This window comes from Pan paniscus, chromosome 1 (assembly GCF_029289425.2).
Source record: "Pan paniscus chromosome 1, NHGRI_mPanPan1-v2.0_pri, whole genome shotgun sequence".
NCBI lineage: Eukaryota > Metazoa > Chordata > Mammalia > Primates > Hominidae > Pan > Pan paniscus.
In genome coordinates this window covers 46,948,399-46,974,455 of record NC_073249.2, presented here as the reverse complement: position 1 = coordinate 46,974,455, position 26,057 = coordinate 46,948,399, and the positions used below count along the sequence as shown (strand labels likewise).

Genomic DNA, 26,057 nt, shown 5'->3' with positions numbered 1-26,057 from the left:
TCACTTTTCATCTGTCAAAGAAGGGATCAGTTACAGCTGTGATTTTCAGTTACTAGTAAGGATTGAGGATATGGCAGACTCTCTAGGTTCTGATTCTGATTCGCTATTCTATGGCAAGTTTATTAGTTTCCTGTGGCTTCTGTAACAAATTAACACAAACTTGGTGGCCTAAAACAAAATTATTCAATCATTCTCCCACAGTTCTGGAGGCCAGAAGTTTAAAATCAAGGTGTTATCAGGATCACACTCCCTCTGGTATATATACATTGCATGTATATACCATATTTTACTTATCCATTCACCCATCAATGGGCTCTTCAATTGCTTCCACATTGTAGCTATTGTGCATAAGGCTGCTGTGAACATGGGTGTACACATATCTCTTTGAGAGACCCTGCTTTCAATTATTATTATTATTATTATTATTATTTTTTTTTTTTTTTTTTTTTTGAGACAGGGTTTCATTCTGTCCCCCAGGCTGGACTACAGTCTCTGCTCACTGGAACCTCCACCTCCCAGGCTCAAGCAATTCTTATGCCTCAGCCTCCTGAGTAGCTGGGATTACAGGCGCATGCCACCACACCCAGCTAATTTTTTGTATTTTTAGTAGAGACAAGGTTTCGCCATGTTGCCCAGGCTGGTCTTGAACTCCTGAGCTCAGGCAGTTCACTCGCCTCAGCCTACCAAAGTGCTAGAATTACAGGCATGAGCCATTACGACCAGCATCAATTATTTTGAGTTTATACCCAGAATTCTTCTGGATATATATTCAAAATCCTATTTTTGAATAGAAAATAGAAATGGTAATTCTATTTTTAATTTTTTGAGGAACTTCCATACTGTTTTCCGTAGAGGCTATACCATTTTACATTCCCCTGAGCAGTGCACAAGGATTTTAATTCCTTGCCAACACTTTTTTTTTTTTTTTGAGATGGAGTCTTGCTCTGTCACCAGGCTGGAGAGCAGTGGCATGATCTCGGCTCACTGCAACCTCCACCTCCTGGGTTCAAGCAATTCCCCTGCCTCAGCCTCCCAAGTAGCTGGGACTACAGGCACGCGCCACCACGCCCAGCTAATTTTTTGTATTTTAGTAGAGACAGGGTTTCACCATGTTGGCCAGGATGGTCTCAATCTCCTGATCTCGTGATCCACTCACCTCAGCCTCCCAAAGTGCTGAGATTACAGGTGTGACCCACCACGCCCAGCCAACACTTTTTAAATATTTCCTTGCATGCTAAAATTTTATTTTTATATTTCATTATTTATTTTTAGAGATGGGTCTTGTGTGTTGCCCACGCTTGAGGGCAGTGGTGCTATCATAGCTCACTGCAGCCTTGATCACCTGGGCTCAAGCGATCCTCCCTCCTCAGCCTCCCAAATAACTGGGACTACAGGCCTATTTTGTTTTTTTGATAATAGTCATCCTAATAGGTATGAGGTGCTATCTCATTGTAGTTTTGATTTTCATTTCCCTAATGATTAGTGACATTGAGCATTTTTTCATATGCTTATTGGCCATTTGTATATCTTTGGATACATGTCCATTCAAATCTTTTTTGCCCATTTTTGAATCAGGTTGTTTATTTTTTGTTGTTGAGTTTTAGGAGTTCTCGATATACTCTGGATATTAATCCCATACAGATATATGATGTGCAAATTTAAAAACTTTATTATGTACATATATTTTTGCTTATAAAAAATATGGAATGCTTCATGAATTTGCTTGTCATCCTTATGTAGGGGCCATGCCAATCTCTGTATTGTTCCAATTTTAGTATATGTACTGCTGAAGTAAGCATTGATTTGCAAGTATTTTCTCCCACTCTATAGACTGCCTTTTTACTCTTTTGGTAGTGTTTTTTGATATACTCTCAACAATTTTGTCCACATGATTTGTTGAAATCAAGGAAAGCGTGGGCTGAAAAATCCAAACAAGTAGGTGTTAGGCTGCACTAAGCCCAGCTTCTAGTGTAACATATGCCCAGACACCTGGAGCTGGGTTTTATGGGGAAGAGAGTTGTTCTGAGGCCAAGGCAGGTAGTATTAGTGATATTCTGAGACACAACAGCAAGGTCAGCTCTGAAAGCTGGCACTTGCTGGTTGCAACAGTTGCAGGCTATTTTGGGAACCGAGGAGGCTTTGTTTTGTGAGGCCTTCTCTGCACTGCCAGATTTAACCCTGGCACTGATTGATATCAGCCACTTTTGCCTTTGATATGGAGAGAGCAGTATCAGGTACAGTAGTGAGATCACAGTGCTCTTTCCCCAGATTATTGGTAAAATCAAGTATTTTTCCTTGGAGATTATCATTGCCAGACAAATATGACATGCTGATGTTAGGAAACTTTAATTTATTACCTGGCAGTTTTTCTAAATAGTTCCTTCATACTAGTAATTAAGTTATATCTCTATTTCTTAAGGAGCTTAGAACACGTTGTTACTTTAGTAAAATTCGATGTGTCTTCAGGAATGCAAAATAGGAGGAAATGGACTTAAACTGCATCAGAAGGAATCTGGGCCAAATGCAAAGAATTTCCCCATTATCATGAGTGACATCAAAAGCTTGTTTAGCCTGCTTCCCAAGAAAAGGAAAGACCTATCTCTCTGGAAGGTTTAGCATAGCTCTGTGTAGAGGCATGGTGTTGAAGTTCATGTCCCTGGAAACAGTTTTATAAGTGGGCGAATCTGCTCATCTACCATGCTTCAGTCGTGAATGAGTCAGCAGCACAGCTGCCGATGGAGTGGGCAGAAGGGCATCTAAATTTAGTCGTTATTCACTTGAGAAGATTTTCAGGAACTATATGTCTCTCATCCATGCTTTAGTCTCTCATCCATGCTTTAGTCATATTCCTTCTTCTGGAGGCAAAAAAAAAAAAAAAAAAAAAAAAAAAAGCAAGAAAACAGTCACTCCAAGGTGCTTCATGAGAGTGTCCTACAACTCTGTTGATTGGTCTTACCTACAAGAATGATTCTCTTCCACCTTAACTGGGTGCATACTATTTTATTCATATAGCTCCTGAATTTAAGAATCCATGGAATTCTGAACATTAGAGAGGGAATTTTCTGCAGTTAGACTTACAAACAAGCTCCAGAATCTTGCTAGTTCAAAGACATTTTTAACCAAACTTCTTTCCTCCTATAAGGTACTGGGGGTGGGAGGGGAGGGCTGTGATCATTGAGGACTAAGTACTTTTTGTTTTTTTTTTTCCCCTTGAGGCAGTTGCTGTGTGTTACACTGTTGCCTTAACAACAACAAAGTCAGGAACAATTCCAAGGGCTTATCTCCTTTAATCTTTACAAAACCTTATGAGGTAGGTGGTACTCCCAATGCTATAGATGAGTACATATGCTTATAGTTAAGTTAGATACCCCACTCTAGGTTGTACACATCAGCAGAGCTGGTATGCAAGCCCTGGTCTGTCTGACTCCAAAGCTGGTGCTTTTATTTATTTTACAAATAGAGATGGGGTCTCACTGTGTTGCACAGGTTCTCCTGTACTCAAGCGATCCTCCCACCTCGGCCTCTCAAAGTGCTGGGACTACAGGTGTGAGCCACCATGCCTAGCTAAAACTGTTTTAAACTACATACCATCCTTCACTTTGTGGAGGGTATGGGGAATGATTTAGACAGTTGGCCTCCTTTATTTTCTGTAAGATGGTTCTTCACAGATTGATGATCGCCAAATTACATTTTTAGATTAGGCTAGTTTTGTTGTTCTTGTTGTTCTCTCAAACTTCCTTACAGTGTCATTCCCGTAAAATTTTGTATCAAACTGGCTGTAGTGGCATGTAGCTGTAGTCCCAGCTACTTGGAAGGCTGAGACAGAGGCTTTTTGAGCCCAAGAGTTAATGACCAGCCCTGGCAACAGAGCAAGACCCTGTCTCAAAAATGTTTTTTATATCAAGGATTTGAGATTTATAAGACACAATATCACAAAATTTAAAAGAAGAGAACTGAAGTAGTGATGAGGTGAAGGAGATTAAGAAAAGGAGAGGAGAAGTAAGAGGGGAGGAAAGAGAAAAGACAAGTTTTCTCCCGTTTGATACCTGGACTAGCTGGGCTTATTTTAGGGCCTCTGGAATGTGGCTGCTGTTGTCTTTAAAGGCCAAAGAATGATCTTGAAAACATTGGCTTCTAAAAGTCTGCTTGATAGTAGTGTGGACATTAGAGCTAAGTTTTTAGATTGTTCTTTCAGAGCCAAAGAAATTTTGCAACCCAGCAAGAAGCAATTGACCCAGCTGTCCTGGCCTACACAGGTTTAGACGGCACATTTGACCTTCTTGATATAGGAGTATTACTAAGGGCAAAGAGTGTTTTTAGCACAACCTTTAAAATTCTTTTTTCTTATTGGACTTCAGTACCTTTCTGAAAGTGTCCCCTTCCATTTTTTTACTTAAAAACGTTTATTTACAAAAAAGAAAAATAAATAAAATAAAAATGTTGATTTACAGTTTTTAGTGGGATACTCTGTGATAAGTTGGCTAGACCTTGCCATATGGGATTGCAGATAGGCAGACATACAATATATGACCAATTTAGTGATAAGCATACTTATGAACTATTTGTAAATATGATGAATAATTATGAAACATTTTACATGGTAAAGAATGGGATATACTTGTGGAAGTTGATAAACCTAAGAAAACATCATAGAAGAAATATGATTTCTGGAGCTGCTGTTGAAAACTAGACCATTATGAATACTGGCTATAAAAGTCAGATTGGCCAGAAGGTCAGATTGGAGGAATATATTATATAGCATCAAATCAAACCTAGATTGACATTTTTAGCTAATCTCAGTAACTGTAAAAGAAGTATCAAATATTTTGGGAAAAAATAACAAAGATGCTGTTTGTAACCAAGTTATCTAGTTAAATTTTCGTCTAAATGAAATCACCCTTTTTTCATTCATCCCCTTCTAGGCAGGATTGATATGAGGTTTATCTCTGAAGGGAATTCCTGTAAGTTCTCTTGGTATGATATGTACTACTTAAGTCCTGTAGTTACAAGGGCCCTCTAGAGTTCTAACTTTAATTCTTTCCACAGTAATCTTTTGCCATTTAAATAGTTGTTCATTATAACCATGAAATATATTTTGGTATGCTTGATTAAAGACAGTGGTTATCAAACTGATCTCAGGATTCCTTTATACTTAAGAAATCATTTAGGACTCCCAAAATTTAACCAGGACTTTGTTTGTATTGATTATTATATGTTACTGAGAAATTTTTAAAATATGTAGTTATTAAATATGTACTTATTAAGTCATTTAAAGCAACAATGACCCTGCTTACATGTTAATATAAATTACATATTTTAATTAAAAATAGTGATATTGTTTTACATTTTTACAAATTTATTTTAATGTCTGTATTCAATCTGCTGTGATATATTATTTTGATGAAAGTGTATAAAATCTGGCCTCTCAAAGGTATATATTTGGAAAAGGGAGGAGCATTTTAATAGTCTGTTCAGACAATTGTAGATGTTTTTCTTGGATATTATACCAAACTCCAACAAGTGATGGTTCGTTTCCTTTTTTTTTTTTTTTTTTTTTTTTTTTTGAGACACAGTCTCTGTGGCCCAGGCTGGAGTGCAGTGGTGCCATCCCGGCTCACTGCAACGTCTGCCTCCTGGGTTCAAGCGATTCTTGTTCCTCAGCCTCCTGAGTACCTGAGATTACAGGTGTGCACCACCATACCTGCCTAGTTTTTGTATTTTTAGTAGAGATGAGGTTTCACCATGTTGGCTAGGCTGGTCTCAAACTCCTGACCTCAGGTGATCCACCTGCCTTGGCCTCCCAAAGTGCTGGGATTACAGGCATGAGCCACCATACCCGACCTGATAGTTTCTTAAATGTAAGTTTTAGAAATGGTAGTTTAAGACATGAGTTTCTTAAATGTTCATGCAGTGTGGAAACTGAAACCATGTCAATGGACTTTTCTTACTCTGTTACATTAAAATGCATTAGTCTAACTTGTACTTTGAATGAATCTTTTACTTCATGTGTGATTTTCTAACACTATGCATTTGTTTATTTGGAAAATATAGGTTGATTGAGTTACAGAGATCTTACAAATCTAAATACATTTCATTATATAATATCAACAAGTCAGATTTGTTGATAGTCAAACAGATCTTATCAGAAAAGTGAATACTGGGATGCTGTCAAGCTCATGGTGGTAGCTGTTTCCAGAATTCTTATTTTCACTTGGATGGTCACATTTTATTGCAACACATACTGATTATTTTCTCTGAGTGACAGGCTTACTTTGTTCATTTTCAAGTCCGAATAATCATAATTTGTTGGTTATTCTTTTGAATAAAAGTGGTGTTATTTTGATTTTAAAAAGTGGCTAGTTCATCTCACACCTGAAGCAGATGCACAAGTGGTGTGTTTTTATTTTTATTTTTGTTTTTGTTTTCGAGACATGGTCTTGCCCTGTCACCCAGGCTGGAGAGCAGTGATCACAGCTCACTGCAGCCTCGACCTCCCAGGCTTAAGCCATCCTTCCACCTTAGCCTCCCAAGTAGCTGGGACTACACGTGCGTGCCACCATGCCTAGCTAATTTTTAATTTTTTTGCAGAGATGGGGTCTGTGTTGCTCAGGCTGGTCTTGAACTCCTGGGCTCAAGCAGTCCTACCACCTCAGCCTCTCAAAGTGTTGGGATTACAGGCATAAGTTACCATGCCTGGCCCGAGGTGCTTTTTCCTAGAATCAACCATCATACCTCAAAATGCAGCAGAAGTGCTTTATGTATACTTTCCATTTTCTCACACAGAATATTAAAAAAAAAACATTTCTACTACTTCTTCAAGGTTATTCTTCAGTGAAACTGGCTTTCTTTTTTATTTTTTTAACTGTATATGGTGAGGAAGAATATAGTGCCTGCTGGTAGTTTTTGATGCCATTGTCTTGCTTCATGTTAAGGCACCAGCGGTTTTACTCACCATTGCTTTTGCATCATTAGTGTAAATGTCAATACAATGAAAATGCAAGTAATATCTTAATATTATTATGAAAATCCTTTGATTTGGATAATTCTTCCTGAGCTGAAGTTTTAGCCTTGTTTTTTAAAGGAGGGGATTAAAAGGCAAGTTTTAAAAAGGGAGTCTCATTTGTTTCTTGGTCCTGAATTATCCCAATGGTTTTGTAACCATCCAAGCCTTGGTAATGGTTATCATTTTCACATGTGGGCCTTCTACCACATTTTTATTCTGTAGCTATGTCAAGACCTTTTGGTTTTTTTAGATCTCATTGCTGTTTGTGACTGTTTCTGTTTGTCTTATGGTAAGCCTAAAGCCTTTATTCAGAAAGCTTCTGCTTTCTCCTAATTGCTGCCATGAAATGAGCAGATGAGACTCCCTAACCATCCATAACTGCAAGCATACTTTGCCATAGTGTTTGAAGCCATTCAGAAAATACATGAAAATACATTTTTTCTGTTTGAAATGATCACCCTACCCTTTCTCACCAAAGCAGTGTTTGTTTAGCAATTCTAGAGTCGTAAACTACAACTTCCCACTGAGAAAAACTGCATTTGATCCTGTGTGATTTTTTCTTTTTTAAATGAATGAAGGAATGAATTTTTTTAATAATAGAGACAGGGTCTCACTATGTTACCCAGGCTGGTCTCAAACTCCTGGCTTCAGGCGATCCTCTGATTATTTTCTTTTAAAATTAATAAGCATCTGCGACAAATAGGTGGCAGTGAAATAAAATAAAATTCATATACAAATCAGTGTTTTGTAACATACTTTCCTTTTTATATTATAATGATGAAACAGCTTATTCATTTGTAGCACTTTAGAAATTGCTTTCACAATTAATCCTAATAATACTATAAATAAGATTTAAGTGTCATAAGCTGGGTGCGGTGGCTCACGCCTGTAATCCCAGCACTTTGGGAGGCTGAGGTGGGTGGATGACCTGAGGTCGGGAGTTCGAGACAAGCCTGACCAACATGGAGAAACCCCATCTCTACTAAAAATACAAAATGAGCCAGGTGTGGTGGCACATTCCTGTAATCCCAGCTACTAGGGAGGCTGAGGCAGGAGAATCGCTTGAACCTGGGAGGCAGAGGTTGCGGTGAGCTGAGATCATGCCATTGCACTCCAGCCTGGGCAAAAAGAGTGAAACTCTGTCTAAAAAAAAAAAAAAAAAAAAAAAAAATATTAAGTATGATTATACATGAAACTGTGTTTCACAGTTTAGATATTAAGGCATGGAGACATTTAAGCGCTTGCATAAGATCACAAAGCCTAGAAGTCATGCTCTGGACACAGTATGGAAGAAATAGAAATTAATGTATTATTAGAACTGCTAGGCATTGTCAGTGCCCAGAGCAGTGTCTGGCACATAGTGGAACTCAATGAATACTTGTTGAATGAATGAATGGACTTTTCTTTTCAGGCATGTATTGATGAAAATTTGGACATGGTGAAGTTTCTGGTGGAGAACAGAGCCAATGTAAACCAGCAAGACAATGAGGGCTGGACACCCCTTCATGCAGCAGCTTCCTGTGGCTATCTCAACATAGCAGAGTGAGTGAGTCTCTGTGTGTGGCTTTGCAGTATTTGTAGGAATAGCCTTCATTTCTCCTCTATTCTTAGGAATTTGAATTTTATAAATAGTTATAATCTCTCTTTATTACAGATTACAAAAGCAGAAAGTTGAATTACCTTTAAGACATAACTAATACAATGTTTTGTAAAGTTGCTAAATCCATAGTTTTTTAGTTGAAACTCTTTTTGTTTGCTTCTATTTTCAGGTAATTTATATTTGCTGGGATATGCAAATATAAATTCCACTGTCTAGGTTCACTTTCTGAACAACTGTAGCTGGGCACGTATACAGGCAGGCCTGGAGATGTTTTTCTGGATTCTTTGTAAACCTATTTCACTGTTTTTTTAAAAAAATCAGTGCTTAGTACAAATGAAGATAAAAAATGCCTAGCATACCAGTCACAGCACTCGTGTAGTTAATAGCAGAAGAATGAGCCTAAACATGTGGAACAAAGGAAAGGTGGGCACTGGCATGTGTTCTCCACATTAGTTGAATGGGAATATTTAATAAGATACATTAGGAGCTACTAATCTCCAGGACAACTAGTTGCCCCTCCCGTGGGCAGAAGAATCCTGACCATGTGGTACCTGAGATATAAGAGGCACTGAATAAATATCTGTTGTGTGAAGGAATGATCGGGGAGTTTATTTTTAAACAAGGAAACATCTTTGAAATGGCAGTCGAAACATCTTTAAAATGAGGCAGTTGAGTGTATCCTAGATGAGGGTAAATTTATATTGTTAAGGTAAATTCCCTAAATAAAATCATGATATTCTATGCTCCTTTGAAAATCAGATTGCTTGTGTGAAGGCCCTTTTCAATAATATGATTAGAACTCCATTACATTTCTCCTGTCCAGGAAACAGCAGGGAGAATTTTGTTGGCAGCTGTGTAGAGGCCTGAGAATGACTTCCCACAGAATCTGATTTGCCCAGGTTTCCTAAGGGAGAGCCTGAGTTGCTAGGTTTGCTGCTGACCCAGGGATGCTCAGTGGGAGAAGTTAAACAAAGGGAGAGTCAGAGCCAGAGAAACTTTAGGCAGCAGCACTGGTGTTTGACTGGGCTGCTTGTTCTAAAAAGTGGATGACTGGGTTGGCCCCAAAGCCAACAGAAATAAACAATGAAGTTTTCTTCACTCTTGATTCCTCCCTCTGTTCCAATTTAGTAAAAGTCAGTAACCTCTTCATCCCCTAGGCTGCCTATTTTCAGAGTCTAACAGGAAGGAGGGCTCTTATTCTTAGTCTTATCCAGTAACATCAGAATTCTGATGCCTAAGAGTTGAGGTGATTTTACTTAAAACATTTATTTAAGAAACATTTATAGAACATGTTGGCCTTTCAATTGCTATTTGTTCAGGTGGCATGCTTGTGATATTTGAGCTACCAAATCTCATTACATTCAAGGATTCAATTTTTTCCTAAGCTTTTTCTTTCACTTTTCTAAGGAGAGCTCATGCTTAGAATTAGGATCACTTGTGCTGGCATTATCCTCCTGTGTGTGAAGCTAAGTACAGAGAATGATTATAATTGCTTTTTTTTTTTACAGTGATTTCTTTAATTCATCTTTATGAACAAATATAATTCTTCTGTAAGTAAGTTCACAATATAACAATCTCTAGCTCAAACAAATATTACCTTGAATGAAATAAATCTGTGAGAGCTACTGTTTCCTAAGACAGATTATTATAAATTAAACTTGGAAGTCTGACCAGGAGAGAGGTGATCTAGACCAGAATCCATTGCAGAGGTGGGGTGGCGTAGAGATGGCCTTCTTTATTTTATTTTTCACTATACATATCATTATTAGACAGGTTTTGACTTTACTGTCATCTATTTATTTGCAGTATGTAGCATTTTTTTTAATATGCAATGGAAAAAAAAACATTGTTTGTACTGTTCATTTCGGTTGCTTTACCTCAGGGCCAATGAAGAATGTTGTAAATAAGATCAGTCTGTGATGATCTCGTCATTTTTATTTTTGTATCTTAAAGATCTTAGACTTTATGCTCTTATTCCCAGAATCATTAGGAACTCTAAATTTCAAGGGAGTAGAAATGAGTAAAGGCAAACTGGCTTTCTAGGAAGAATCAAGTACATTCTATTTCATGTTTCATGGTGATCTTTTTGTCTCAGTATGTTGCATCAAAAGCGGGGAGCTTCAGAGGCTTTCTTCCTCATTTTAAAATGAGTTCAGGCTCAATGCTAGTTAGCTGGGTGTTTTTACATTTTTTTTATGAATAAATGTTTCACTTAGAAGCAGCAGATTGACCCAAACATACAGCATTTGGCTTTATAGTTTATTGAGATGCTAATTTATTCTCAGTTTTTGAACGTATTTCATTTTCTTTCTTCCTCCCTTAGGATAGTAGCATAAAGACCTTGTATTGGTGTTGAGTTAGGAAGGACAAGAAGGCCTTATTTTCTAGGGGCATATTTATTGAGCTAGTGGCTGTTTGTGAGCCTTTGGGCAACTGTGAGGATTCTCAGAGATAAAGTAGAAATTACTTCATAGGTTGATATTTATTCTTGTCCAGGTAAAAGTAAAACTAAAGAGGTTTTTAACTTTTTTTTTTTCCTAGAACTGGAGAAAATGGAAAAACAGAGAGCCAAATTACTTTCTAAAAATTCGTCTTCTTGATTGTAGAACATGGGAAAAGCAGGGTCCTGTCTACCCAAGTGACATTATGCCTGATCCAGTAGGGATGGAATAGATGTCAGAGTAGAGTGGTTAAGATATTTCATGTAATTCAAGCAATATTTATGGAATACCAAGAGGAAAAAGCAAGTGTCAGATGTCATGGCGATGATAATAATGAGGAAGACCCAGTTGTTGCTATTAACCAAAAACTATCTGAGACAGGTCTCAATCAATTTAAAAGTTTATTTTACCAAGGTTAAAGATGCGCACCCAGGAAACAGATCTGTGCCTTTCCCCAGAGATCAAGTTGAGATCAATACTTAAAAGGGAAAAGCAGCATGGTCACATTCCTGAATTCACATGTTGCCAGAGAAAAGGAGCAAGTAGGGGAATAGTCAATTAAATGTTCATCTCACGCTCAGTAAATCTCACTTTACATAAGATAATGTGAACATAGAGGTAAACATAGAACCTGTGGAGATATTTAACTTTTTATCTATAGCTATCTGCTTAGGAACAAAAGGTAAGGCAGCTTCTTGCATGACTCAGCTTTCAGCTTAATTTTTTTTCTTTTGGAATAGTGAAATTAGGGTCCCAAGTTTTTATTTTCCTTTCACATTGCCTTCAAGTAGCTTTCAGTCTGATGAAATGGTTGCATCGAGGTACAGTGTAAGTCATGACTGAGGTCTAGAATTAGTGTTTGTTGGGGAGGAGAAGAGGGAGTATGGGGTTAAAGGAAGGAAAGAGGGAATTCAGTTTGTGAGAACAGGCAAAGGTTTCATGAAGGCAAAAGCATTTTAAATGAACTTTGAAAGAAGTGAAAGGTTTCTACAAGGGAAAATAGAAGGGAGAGTGTTCCACCTAGTTGGAAGAAACAAGCTGTGGAAGAGAGCTGGGTGAGAGTTGATGTGTTTGGGAACAGTAAGTGGTTTAGTTTGATTATAGAGTATAGGGCACACTTCAATCCAGGAAACATTTGTTGAGTGCTTACTATGTGTATTATTTGCATTTTGATATTTCAGGGTTGGGGAGGTGTAGCTGAATATTCCTTTTGCTTAAGGGAGAGGAATCAGAAGAGAGGAGCTGTTGAATATGTGGAAATGAAGGGTAATTTATGAACGGAATACTAGGACTTGATAGAATTAAGAATACAAATAGAGGGAGTTAGTTTTGGAATTGAATAAGGTCTGTCTTCCTCTGAGACTATAAGGGAAAGAAGGAGATGGTTAAAAGGTGAATTGTGAAGGCTTTTGAGCTTTATACATGTAGAATTGATCTACAAATTAACAAACATTTGTTGAGGCCCTATTATACCAGGTACTAGGCACTGAGAAAGCAAAAACATGATCTTAATCTAATCTCTATTGATTCTTTTCCCTCTGCCAACTTTTTTTTTTTTTTTTTTTTGAGATAGAGTCTTGCTCTGTCACCCAGGCTGATCTTGGCTCACTGCAACCTCCGCCACCTGGGTTCAAATGATTCTTGTGCCTCAGCCTCCTGAGTAGCTGGGACTACAGGTGCCTGCCACCATGCCCGGCTAAGTTTTGTATTTTTAGTAGAGATGGGTTTCACCATGTTGGTCAGGCTTGTCTCAAACTCCTGGCCTCAAGTGATCTGCCCACCTCAGCCTCCCAAAGGATTATAGGGGTGAGCCACTGCGTTTGGCTCCCTCTGCCAATTCTTTGAATGCAGTGGCCAGTGGCCATATATTATCTCTCTCTTTTTTTTTTTTTTTTTTTTTTTTTTTTTAATCTCCTACAGTGTCTAAAATATGGTTCCCATGGCCAGGCGCAGTAGCTCACACCTGTAATCCCAGCACTTTGGGAGGCCGAGGCGGGCGGACTACTTGAGGTCTGGAGTTCAAGACCAGCCTGACCAACATGGCAACACACCATCTCTACTAAAAAAATACAAAAAATTAGCTGGGCTTGGTGTCACGTTCCTGTAATCCCAGCTAATCAGGAGGCTGAGGCAGGGGAATTGCTTGAACCTGGAACGTGGAGGTTGCAGTGAGCCGAGATCGCACCATTGCACTCCAGCCTGAGTGACAGACCAAGACTCTGTCTCAAAAAAAAAAAGGGGGGTTTCTTCAATATAGTAGGGGTCCAGTAAATGTTTATTGAATTGTTGAATGGATTGAAGTCTAATTTGAATCATTTTTCTTTTTCCTTTAAACACTTCTGAGTATTTGATAGAGCTCCTAGCGTTATTAGAGTTCTCACTGGCCCAAAAGTGACTTGATCTAAAGAAAAGATGAACTAGATTTGAAGTCAAGACTGGGGCTGTACCCTCTGCCATTTACCCGCTATGTGGTTTTGAGAAAATTACTTAATATGTATGAACCTCAATTTCTTAAAGTCATGGTGATAATACCCACATTGCCTACTTCATAATGTTGCCTAAGACTTATGATATAATTTTATGTGAAAGCACTCTGAAAATCAAAAAGGATCTATGTAAGGTATTGAATTATCAGACCTTTCTTCTTCAGAATCAAGTATTCTATTTGGATTTAGAATTTAATTATTTAACATTTTAATATTTCTTCTTAAGAAATTTAGTTTCGTCTTAGAGTAGAGGAAGATTTCATGTGGATGTCTGGTTGATAGGAGAGTTTTATGGAGGCATAATTTAGGCAGATTTATGCAAATTTTAATGCACACTTTATTCTTCTATTTTCACACCCACAGCACTACTTAATAAGCTCCAATGTGGCACTGGGAAAGTTTAAGGCTGCATGCCTTCTTTATGTTACTTAGAAATTCTCTTGCCATCCACTGGGAGTGAGAGGATGGGAGTTAGTAATATGAGTGTGAAAGAAGTCCTGTTTGTTGGCATTGCTCTAGTCAGGAAATCGGGAAGCCTTCAGTCTTAATTATTGAAGTTTAAGGCACATAGAAATTAATAATGGAATATCTTAACTGAGACCATATTTTAAACTCAAAATAGAGACTTCGCTGTGTATTGAATGCCAGATGCATGGGTAAAATTTATATTAGATTGACAGATAATATTGATCCTGGATCTTGTCTACGCAGGTATTTCATTAATCACGGAGCCAGTGTAGGTATTGTCAATAGTGAAGGTGAAGTTCCCTCTGACCTTGCAGAAGAGCCAGCCATGAAGGATCTTCTTCTGGAGCAAGTAAAGAAGCAAGGTAACCTCATGGATTGGAGGGGGCCAGGAAAGATTCTCAAACACTGCCATTTACAGAAAATAATCCATTTGCTGTGCAGAGCATTTCACTATCACATGACAGGAGAGGATTTGATCTGTCTGCACTGCATTAATCATTAATCCAGCATCATGTATCCTCATAATAACTCAAACAAGAATAGGCCAGATGTCAAAAGGATGACCAGTCATTCCTTGTTTTTGCCATTCAGAGGTTGCATACCCATCATACAATTAAGAGTGACCTGAAGAGGACTGTGTGTATGCACAGTACTGTGTGTATGCATGGTATTGGGATACAGTGTAAATTTGAGAATTGGCTAAATTGAGTTTGTAACTTTGCATCTTTTCCCTTGTTGAGAGCTAAAAGTGGTGCTGATAAAGATATTTATTGTAACTAATCATGAGAATTAGTATGATAATTTGTTAAGGTGAGGAAGCTAACTTAGAATAATATATTCTAAAAATGCTTATTCTTATTTTATAGTTTTAGGAGAATCGATTTCACAGAATAGGATGGAATTTTTCAACCTGGAAGTCTCTGGGTTCTTTTTCCACCACAAAACTCTGTGGACAAGATTTGTAGTGATTTTTTTTTTTTAGTCCTTCTGCTAAACTACCTTATTCACAATCTTGCAGTTCATCCCAGAGGATTTAGCTCCAGTGGTCTTTCCCAATATGAACTTTTAGAACAGTCAGGGCCAATTCTTGCTATGCGCATTGTTTACATATTATCCAAAACTGCTTTTGTGCCACAACAGCAGAGTTGAGTAGTAGTGATAGATTGGATGAACCACAAACCTGAAAATATATATTGGCCCTTTGGAGAAAGTATGCTGATCCTACCTTAATATAGTGATGTTCTAGGTCAGTAACTACTTGCTTTTGCTGCCTTTCATGTATAGTTTTTCTGTCCTATTTTGTTTGTTTGTTTGTTTGTTTTTTGTTTTTGAGACAGGGTCTCACTCTGTTGCCCAGGCTGGAGTGCAGTGGTGCCGTCTCAGCTCATTGCAACCTCTGCCTTTCAGGTTCAAGTGATTGTCCTGCCGCAGCCTCCTGAGTAGCTGGGACTACAGGTGTGCACCACCATGCCTGGCTAATTTTTGTATTTTTTGGTAGAGACAGGGTTTCACCATGTTGGCCAGGCTGTTCTTAAACTCCTGACCCCAAGTGATCCACCAGCCTCGGCCTCCCAAAGTGCCGGGATTAAAGGCGTGAGCTATAGCGCCTGGCTTTGTGCCCTATTGAATTGAAGAATTTTATGCTTAGCTTAACCTCCAGCCTCAATCAGTTTTATCTCCTAAGATTTGCTTTAAAATGTACAAACAACTTTAAAAAAATCAGTTTTAAAAAATAGTTTTGATTGGAGAAACCACTTCTGTTTTGATTGCTGACTCTTCAATGAGGGAACATACTCTATTGAAAGGGGTATTCATATATATGTTTAACTTTCCAGCACTGCTAACACTTCTTTCTGTTTGGAGTACTGATCTGATTTAAATTGGTTACCTCTTCACCCCATCCATCTCCCAAAATCACACAGATAATACTTAGGTAGTTGACAGGTTCTCTCTTTTTTTTTTTTTTTTTTGAGACAGAGTCTCACTGTGTCTCCCAGGCTGGAGTGCAGTGGCGCAATCCCAGCTCATTGCAACCTCCGCCTCCCAGGTTCAAGCAATTCTCATGACTCAGCCTCCCAAGTAGCTGGGATTACAGGCGCCCACCACTATGCCCAGCTCATTTTTGTATTTTTGGTAGAGACAGGGTTTCACCATGTTGATCAGGCTTGTCTCGAACTCTGACCTCAGGTGATCCACCCACCTAGGCTTTCCAAAGTGCTGGGATTACAGGCATGAGACACCGCACCCAGCAGTTTCTCTTTTAAGAGCTGAAAGGGAATAGACCAAGCACAAAGACTGCTAATGAGTGTAAAACTTTTTGAATGGGTATGTTTGTATTTGGGACATTTTATTATTTTGCATAATGGGGTGTGCCTCACCCTAACCCCTTTTCACTGGCACAGATATTGGAGAGTTATTGGCTAAAGGGAGGAACTCTTGGAGTTCTTTCATAATGTTTTTAAGGAAAACAAAATCTGCATTCCCTTGAAAGCAGACAGGTTTTTAAACTGCAGATCACCTACTAATCTGTCCTAGATTATATATCTTCAAGTCAGTGTATTTACCTGTATATGGAAATGAACTTTAGAGATAGTTCAATTTTTAAAGTATATCAATACCTGAAACCAAGATTTTGGGTACTCATCCTATGGTATAGTGAGTGGATAGGGACCCAGAAGAGGAATGACAGAGAGGGACACAGGATATTGGAGTTCTAGCGGCAAGTTCTGTCACTAATGTGTTTTGTGGCTTTGAGCAAGATTCCTAACCTTTCTATTTTTATTTCCTCATCTGTTAAATGAAGATTGTAATATCTATTATATTTACCTTGAAGGATTGTTGGGAAACTAAAGTCATATACCATGTAAAAAGACTTGGAAGTTTATAGCTTTGTACAAATATTATAATGTAAAAATAATGTCCCCTTTGTGTTTATGTTCTGTTGAAAACAATTTTAGGTGCATTCCCTTAACGGATCTGTATCACATAATATTTAACCTGATGATTTAATCCTGGTAAGACCATTAATATATGTACAAATGCCATTGATCTTCTAAATTTGATAATTACCCAACTTGATGGCTAAATTGTTATTTGTATTTATGTTTATGATGTGCTTTAATCTAAGGAAAATATCCTGTCAAACTTAAGTGGAGCTTTAGTAATCCTGGCTGTCTGGTATCTGGTTTCTGTAGGAGTTGATCTAGAGCAGTCAAGAAAAGAAGAAGAGCAGCAGATGTTGCAGGATGCCCGCCAGTGGCTCAACAGTGGGAAAATAGAGGATGTGAGGCAGGCTCGCTCAGGGGCTACAGCCCTTCATGTGGCTGCTGCCAAGGGCTACTCTGAAGTCCTCAGGTATTGTCCATTTACATCAATCAGGAGTGGTTCACTGGGAGAAGATGGAATAGGTTTTGGAAGCAGAGGCTGAATTAGATTTTCCGCTATGACGTGTTTCCTTTTTTGTTGGTTTCCTCTCTGATTGTGCAGTCTTTTCTCACATTTTGCTGGTATTCATCCATGGATTGTCTCCCTCCCTCCTACCATTCCTCTAGCTTCTCACTAACATGTATGATGTGAAACAGAGTTGAGGTACATGGTCCTAGGAGGGGACTTCTTCCAGTTCTCTGATTTGTCATTAATATCCCTGCAACGACCTCTTCTTGTGACCTGTAATACTTGTGATCATTTGTTCCATTTTGACTTATATAATTTCCTTTGTGTCATTAGATTAATTATATAGATCTTGAGTATGCAGTGTCCAGCTGGCACAGGGTAGCCAAACTTATATGAGGGATTTGGACTCTTCTACTCTGTCTGTTCCATTTTTCCTTACATCCATACATGCTTCTTGTAGCTTTTGGTACTTAATGTTCACAGGCTTTCCCAAATACATGGGTTGCCAAAGGCATTATATGTGCAGTTGTTAACTGGACTCTTCCAGTATTTCATATTTCACCTAATGCAGGGTTTTTAATAGGTATAGCAGTGTTTTGGTGCTCCATTTCTGCCTGATAGTGCTATCCATAAGGGCCCCAATGTAGTTTGGGTCTTCAGGAGTCAAATCTTTTCTCTTCCATGCATACAAGTTAAATTATAGCTTTATAGTTAGCAAAAAATTGGAGATATGTGGGTATACGGTAAATATAGTGTCCTAGAAAGACCAACCAGAAAGCTAGTTGGGAAAATACCCTGAAGAGAATTGAGTCTTCATTTTATTTTATTTTTTAAAACTTTATCTTTATTGTTGACACTATTACAGATAGAGAGTATGACCACAGCCTATTAGAGTCTTCATTTTATATGTTACTTCTTCCCTGCACTGGAAAATGGAAAATGTACCTTTAACAGAGTTATGTGATTTGGCTAATTGAATTATGCTTTGGTTAATCTTAGGTACATACGTTTCCATATACTCCCCTTGTATGGTGTAAAATGGATATGCCTAGGAAATATCTTATGACTTTTTTGAGAGGATTGGTAAAGGTCATCTATGATTGGTACGCAAAGTAGTTAACTATGAAACCCAAACTGTGCCTTAGAGGGCAGAAGTAATCATAAGACCCCTGGGTTCAGGGCCAAAATCTGAAATATCAATTAGGTAATAGTGTATTTGCCAGAAAATTGTAATATACAGAAGATATATGTCTTGTTTTGGGTTTTCTTTTTAGACTTTTAATTCAGGCTGGCTATGAACTCAATGTTCAGGATTATGATGGCTGGACTCCCCTCCATGCTGCTGCACACTGGGGAGTGAAGGAGGCTTGCTCCATCCTGGCAGAAGCACTTTGTGACATGGATATTCGAAACAAACTGGTTAGTGAGCCTGAACCTCTAAAAGAACAACGAGATTGGTGGCTGGGTCTCTAGAATAAAAGGCTTAACATCTCTTTTCAATGGCAGTCTGACTGTTGTGAAATATACATCACTGGTAGCTATAATGTTACCCTCCACCACCTTGCCTCTGGCCCTATTAACACAGAGTTATGTTTGTTATTTAAAATAAAACTCCGTGGACCTTCTGATTGTATTTATGTTCAAGCCTCTAAAACAGGAAAAAAATATATTTGTTCTTGGCAAAAAATGAGCTTTGAGGAGCCTAATGTTACTGTCTGTGGTGAGGTATGAAAGATTTTATTGTTGCTGTATTCATGTGAGTCATTAAAATGTTATAATGACAAAGATCCTTGAGTTTGGCTGAAAATAGTGTTATTCGGTCTCACTTCAAACAACTTAGAAGCTCTGGAACTCCTATCCCTATGTCTACGGATTTTATTTTATTATTATTATTTTTGAGACAGAGTCTCGCTCTGTTGCCCAGGCTGGAGTGCAGTGGTGCGACCTCAGCTCACTGCAGGCTCCACCTCTCAAGTTCACGCCATTCTCCTGCCTCAACCTCCTGAGTAGCTGGGACTACAGGCGCACGCCGCCACGCCTGGCTAATTTTTTGTATTTTTTTTTTTTAGTAGAGATGGGGTTTCACTGTGTTAGCCAGGATTGTCTCGATCTCCTGACCTCGTGATCCGCCTGCCTCAGCCTCCCAAAGCGCTGGGATTACAGGCATGAGCCACCATGCCCAGCTGATTTTATTTTAATTAAATTAATTTTTTTTTTTTTTTTAATGGTAGAGATGGGGGGTCTCACTGGTTTCCCAGCTGGTCTCAAGCTCCTGGGCTCAAGTGATTCCCCAGCCTTGCCACTTATAATCCCAAACTCTGTGTTTAAAGGATTTGGTGTTTCTCGTTATGTGTCCTCTGTGATAGATGAAGGTATTATCATAATGTATGGTAGACTAGTTAGGGAAGCAGTTATTATTGGAATTAAAGGCAAAAAGTGAATATTGAATAATACTGAGTAATCCCAAATTGTTGGGATTACAGGTGTGAGCCACTGTGCCCGGCCCATATATGTACTGATTTTCTAGTAGTGCAGAGATATGGCCTTTTAATTAGTAGATATTCTTATCTGTGTCACATCTCTCCTGAACCCAGGTTTCATTCTCAGACTGTGGGTCAGGGTTCTTAATTATGCTGATGCTTCCTAAAAGAATTAACTTTCTTGTCAGTCCTCCCCTCACTTAAAGGAAGATGATTCCTGTGATTTAATCTTTATTAAACATGTGCCCTGAACCTCCCTCTGAAGTTTTGAAGAGCCCTTTATGGAATTTATCATAGCAATTAAGACCATTTTAGAACAGATACAAGTAGGGATTTCACTTGATTATTTGCCAGGTGGCAGTAAGGATTAGAAATGGTGTGATTTCTGCAGTACTGTTGTACAAACTCTATATTTAAAGGATTTGGTGTTTCTTGTTATGTGTCCTGTGTGATAGATGAAGGTGTTATCATCATGTATGGTAGATTAGTTTGAAAAGCAGCTATTATTGGAGTCAAAGGCAAAAAGTGACTTTTGAATAGTTCCCTAATAAAGTCACGTAATTGCTGCTTCTGTTTTCTATCAGTCATGGTGCTCCTTTTCTCTGCCAGGGCCAGACACCATTTGATGTGGCTGATGAGGGTCTCGTGGAGCATTTGGAGTTGCTCCAGAAGAAGCAGAATGTGGTGAGTTTCTGATTGGTGCTTTCAAAAGTTTTCTAATAGTTTGCAGTTCACACCAAGTATCTCAATCACTTGTTTCAGTTGTGTCTGCTGAGAGTTGAAATGGACATATCTGCATTCCAGAGATGTTAATTGTTCACTTCAGGAACTATAAACAGTCTGTTAGAAGAATATATCCCAGAAACCATTATTGTTCAGGTTTTTTGCTCATTATAAGATAGCCTTCAAGGAGCTGAAAGTTAAAAACAGCCACAAAAAACTAATAATTACCCTTGAGTTCTAGAAAATGAATGTGATGTGTTCAAATCAGATGTTTTTCCAAATAGAAAGTACCAGAGTGGAGGATACCTCATAGCTTTTCTTTTTCTTATTGACTAAAAGACTATCTTTATTTAAGCACATTTATTACAGAGAAGAATATATTTCTTAAAAAATAAGTAAATACACATAATATTAAAACTGTCATTTCATATAGGAGAGTATTTGGTCAGTGATTCATACTTACTCCAGTTTTATGAAACATCTAGAATTCAGTCCTCCTTTCTCTGCTCCTCATTTTGAATCTTTTATTGTTTGGTCATGCATGTCTTTGGCTTAATTAGTGCTATACAGGAGAACTACATAAGTACGGTATTTTTGTTCAGACTGCAGAATGGAAAACCCACCCCATATACAGATGAAGAGTGAATAAGCCATATTTTTTACTCGTAAAGCAGATGAATAATTTGAGTGGGGAGAATAAAGATCAATGACATTAGGGTGGGACATTAGGGGCAAAAAAAATCAATGACTTTTTTTGTTTTTGTTTTTGTTTCTTTTGCACGTGCTGTCACTCAGGTAATGTAAACTAAAGTTTAGGACAAATGTGGAAAACAGCAGTTCTGAATCAAAGAACTATATAGCTCAATGATGGGACAGATCAACCATACCTAATCTCTGTTGTGTTCAGCATTATGTCTGGTATGGTAAAGTGAAGATTCTGGTTATTTTAAGGCTCAGTGGAAAAGTCACATACATAAAACTCATACAAACACAACTTAAAGTTCATTTTGTTCTCTTTGTTGAGCAGTCAGGATCACTGAAACTAGGATTTTCAAATGCAGTGTCAATGCTGTTATTTAGCAGCAACAGCCTTCCTGATTATAAGTTGTATACTTTGCAGAGTTAGGTTCTTTTAATTTTAAAAACTTTTTCTGGAATAAGTTTAGACTCACATGGAAGTTGCAAAAATAGAGAGTTCCTGTGTATTCTGTACCTAGCATGGTAAGGTTTTTGAACATCAATAGTATTATTCATGAAATAATATTTCTACACCAGTGGGAATAGTACTTATCTTTGCCCTCTGCATAACTTTGAGTTCCAGGAATATGAATACATTTTGTCTAGAGCATGCATCTAAATAGCAGACCATTTTCCCTAAGGGCTTATTTCCCATTCGATACCTGTGTTTTCTTTAGAAATGTTGCCAACTTATTTCAGTATATGAATCATAAAGAATTCTTTCAGGTTCCTTTTGGCTTTTTATCCTTCAGAATCTAGACTTTTTTTTTTGAAGATTGGGTTTGGATATTTGATAGGAGCAGTTTTATTGAAGTTCTTAACACCATGGCTTTTCTCTTCTACCTTGGATGAATTCTGTCATCTAAGGAGACCCAACTGATATGTTTCTCTTTTTCTCGGGTTCCCCACTACCTCTTTGGTGTTGGTCCTATTTTCTTCAGAATGACAGTACCATTTTGGTTCTCAATACTGCTGATTTTCCACCAATAGTCAACTTCTTCCCTTTTCTCTCTGTTTTCTCCATTTCCAGCTTCGAAGTGAAAAGGAGACACGGAATAAACTCATTGAGTCAGATCTGAACAGCAAGATTCAGAGTGGGTTCTTTAAGAAGTAAGACATTTAGGTTTGAGTAATGGGATGAGCTTTGCTCTGTGTCAGTGACATACTTAACTTCAGAATTTATAAAGTGAAGAAACTCTGTGTTTGTATTTAGCCGAGTGATCTATAAACTTGTGGGAAACTTGTGGGAAACTTTGTGGGACAAGAGAGTGGCATTGATATGTGAGGGAGACACTAAGGATGGTTGACTGTGTTTTAAACTTCAGAATTAATTGAGACTGTGTGCAGCATTTTAAAATCCTGGCTTAGGCGCTCTTAGTCTCAACTTTTGCCTCTACTTACTGTAAGTTTCATGAACTCAGAGACAATGTCTATTTTGTTTATGACTATACCAGTGCCTAGCATGATTCCTGGCATGTAATAAGTACTCAGTAAACATTTGTTAAATGATTTTTTTGAATATTTACCCACTGTCATCAAAATTCATAGTTCTTCTTTTTTCTGTGTGTTAAACAGGCCAGATTTCCTTGAGCCATACTCTGTCATCAAATACTAAATCTTAGTCTGCAAAAATGAAGGGTTTGGAAGAACACACAGATGTAAAGAAGAATTTGAATATGTTTCTGTTATTGCTTCCACATATAGGTTTATAGACTTGTTCCCTTTATTATACCTGATTATCATTTCTGAATTATACTCAAATTGTCATCTTTAATTTAGCAAAGAGAAGATGCTCTATGAGGAGGAGACACCTAAGTCCCAAGAAATGGAGGAAGAAAATAAAGAATCTAGTAGCTCCAGCTCAGAGGAGGAGGAAGGTGAAGATGAAGCTTCTGAGTCAGAAACTGAGAAGGAGGCAGGTAATGCAAAGATGTTCATAGTGAAGATCCTCTATCTCCATTGTGTAAGAAGATTACTCCTTGTCAGAGAGCTAGCCAGGCCTCACAGGACTCCAAAAAGAGCTTGAAGTTTAGTTTTCAAGGATAAGATATCAAATTGCCAGTGACCACCTGATATAAAAACTCTGAGCTATGTTAGACTATATCTATCAATTCCTGTGTAGCCATATGATAAGGTGCACAAAGAATTCTTAGGTGAATGCTGGTTACGGTGCCTTAGCACTTTGGGAGGCCAAGTGCGGTGGCTTGCTTGAAGTTCAAGACAGCTTGGGCAACATAGCAAGACCCTGTCTCTACAAAAAAATTTAAAAAGAAAAGGTAATAATTCTTATGTGAGGAATCCACCTCTCCTTACTCCAGGTTGGTAAATGGCATAGAGACCAAATTCCAAAATGTCAGTATGCTGAGAGGCAGAGAAGATGAGATCTTGCAGAAGCTCTTAGGGTCAAACCAACTGGTGAATACTTGCATTTAATTCTCAGGTTTGTCTGATTTCCTAAACAGAATCCTAAAATCTTTTTTTTTCCCTCTCATGTGAGTTGGGGAGTAAGGAAGGAACAAAATCATATTTACCTTTATGGCTATTATTGATAATATATACCTTATATAGGGCTTCTTTTTTTTTTTTGAGACAGAGTCTCGCTCTGTTGCCCAGGCTGGAGTGCAGTGGTGTGATCTCAGCTTACTGCAACCTCCGCCTCCCAGGTTCAAGTGATTCTCATGCCTCAGCCTCTCAGTAGCTGGGACTACAGGTGTGCACCATCATGCCCAGATAATTTTAGTATTTTTAGTAGAGACAGGGTTTCACTGTGTTGGCCAGCTGGTCTCAAACTCCCGACCTCAAGTGATCCGCCTGGCTTGGCCTCCCTAAGTGCTAGGATTACAGGCATGAGCCACTGCACCTGGCCCTAGAGCTTCTTAAGTTTATTGTTTGACAAGACAGGAACCCCAACAGTGAGAGTGAGATGTTGAACATGGTCAGACCAACAAGCTATAAAATAATCCACAGGTTTTGATTTATAGTCAGGCAAACACTGAGAAAAGAATAGTGTACCTAAGCCCCATTTTCACTGCCATATTATCCCTCCAAACTGGAGTCCATGATGAGATGAAATGTTTCTGCTAGAGAGGAAAGGGTCACACATTAAGTTTACAATGGAGCCTGTGTTTTCCTCTGAACTCTGCCATGGCTGGCCTACCTATAATGAAGATATTTAACTTACTCTGTTGTCTGGGCACCAGCTCCTGATGAGGTCTGGCTTTGCTGATATGATTTCTCTCCATGATGGGAGAATACTACCCTTCTTCATGTCTCAGTCTCTGAGGCTCACTGAATGTCAGTCACCAAAAGGAAGTTAGAGAACCATCAGTTCTATAGAGAAGAAAGGCACCAGCTAAGTTTACAGTATAGGAGATGACCTTTTATTCATTGAGACTTGAGCTTCTATTATTAATCATGCACAGTATGCTCCGGAAATGGTATTGTAGTACCTGTCAGAATTTATAAATGTTCATCTTTTTGATATTTGATTATTTATTGAGTACTTACATGTTCTAGGCTTCAAATATTTGCAACAAGTATCTGAACTTGCTCTATTCTAGATCACTTTTGTTAGTTGCCAAGGTATGAGAAAAATTGGAGGGAGCTGCCTGAACTACGGTCATTGCTTTGTGATTTGTACCCTTGCGTCAGATCTCTTGTTCTCTGTAGCCAGGTCTTCACATTGCTATTGGCATAAACACCCACAGTACCCTTTTGATTATGCTACACCTCTGTTTAAACCTATGACCACCTCCCTCACTCTATCTTTGCCTACAGAGTAAATAAACCCCAAGCCCCATAGTCTGGCCTTCAGGACTTTTCATAATCTAGCTCCAGCTGACCTTTCCAATGCTGTACATAGATAAGGACATATTTTGGCCAAACTGGACTGCTTAATTTCCTCAAACCTGCCCTGAGCTTTCCTGCTTCTGAACATTTGTACCATTTAAGCCGAAATTCATTTCAGGCCATCAATGCTCATTGAGTGATTTCTGTAGAAAACTATAGGATCTAGCAGGTTGAAAAAGTCTTTCTTTAGGTTTTTCTAATATAGGAAGCTGAAAGGAAATGGGCCACCTCACTGTTCTTCTACCCCACAATTGTTCTCTGTTTATGTCCCTCTAGCACTGCCTACTTAACTCTGCTGTAGCACTCATCATTTTGACTGGGAACTCTGGGTTTATTATTGAACTCCCAGGTCTCAGCTCAATGCCTGGTACATAACAGGCATTCACATTCATTAAATGTTTTTTGTTGAATATATCCAGTCAGGGAATAGAAAGGTGTATACATGAATAAACTACATGTCACATGAGAGATATAAGTGTAGTCAATAGGATTCACTAGTAAGACACACTGTATCTAGTTCAGGGAATTACAATAAAACTTTACATTTGTATAGTGCTTTTTACTTTGCACCACACTTAAACATTTTTCTTTAATCCTCACAACCATACTCTGAGGTATGTATTATTATCACTACTTTTTAGAATGGGAAATTGACACTGTAGGAGGTTAGGTGAATTAGGTTTCATAGCTGGCAAGTGGTGTGCCTAAGATCTGGACTTTGATCTGGGACTCCCCAGAGTAGTAGTAGGGACCCAGTGGAAATTATCTGCATAAGAAGTGAAAGGTAAAACTGTGGAAAAGGATGAGATCCCCAAAGGACAGATTATAGATGGATTTTATATATGATATAATAATGTGGAGATAGTTTTCAGTTTT

The 26,057-nt window shown here is 38.3% G+C and overlaps 1 protein-coding gene and 1 pseudogene across 8 annotated transcripts in view; one reads left to right on the top strand and one right to left on the bottom strand.

Moving 5' to 3' along the window:
• Positions 1-26,057, top strand: part of PPP1R12B (protein phosphatase 1 regulatory subunit 12B) — a 242,178-nt gene that overhangs the window by 61,716 nt on the left and 154,405 nt on the right. For all 8 annotated transcript variants that reach the window (XM_008976627.5, XM_008976626.6, XM_003823009.4 and 5 more), the window contains exons 2-8: positions 8,415-8,545; positions 14,242-14,360; positions 17,193-17,352; positions 18,666-18,810; positions 20,481-20,555; positions 22,363-22,442; positions 23,112-23,251. In XM_008976627.5, the coding sequence (XP_008974875.3) occupies positions 8,415-8,545; positions 14,242-14,360; positions 17,193-17,352; positions 18,666-18,810; positions 20,481-20,555; positions 22,363-22,442; positions 23,112-23,251 (850 nt within the window). The remainder of the gene's footprint in view (positions 1-8,414; positions 8,546-14,241; positions 14,361-17,192; positions 17,353-18,665; positions 18,811-20,480; positions 20,556-22,362; positions 22,443-23,111; positions 23,252-26,057) is intronic.
• Positions 1,696-1,795, bottom strand: LOC112438298 (U6 spliceosomal RNA; annotated as a pseudogene).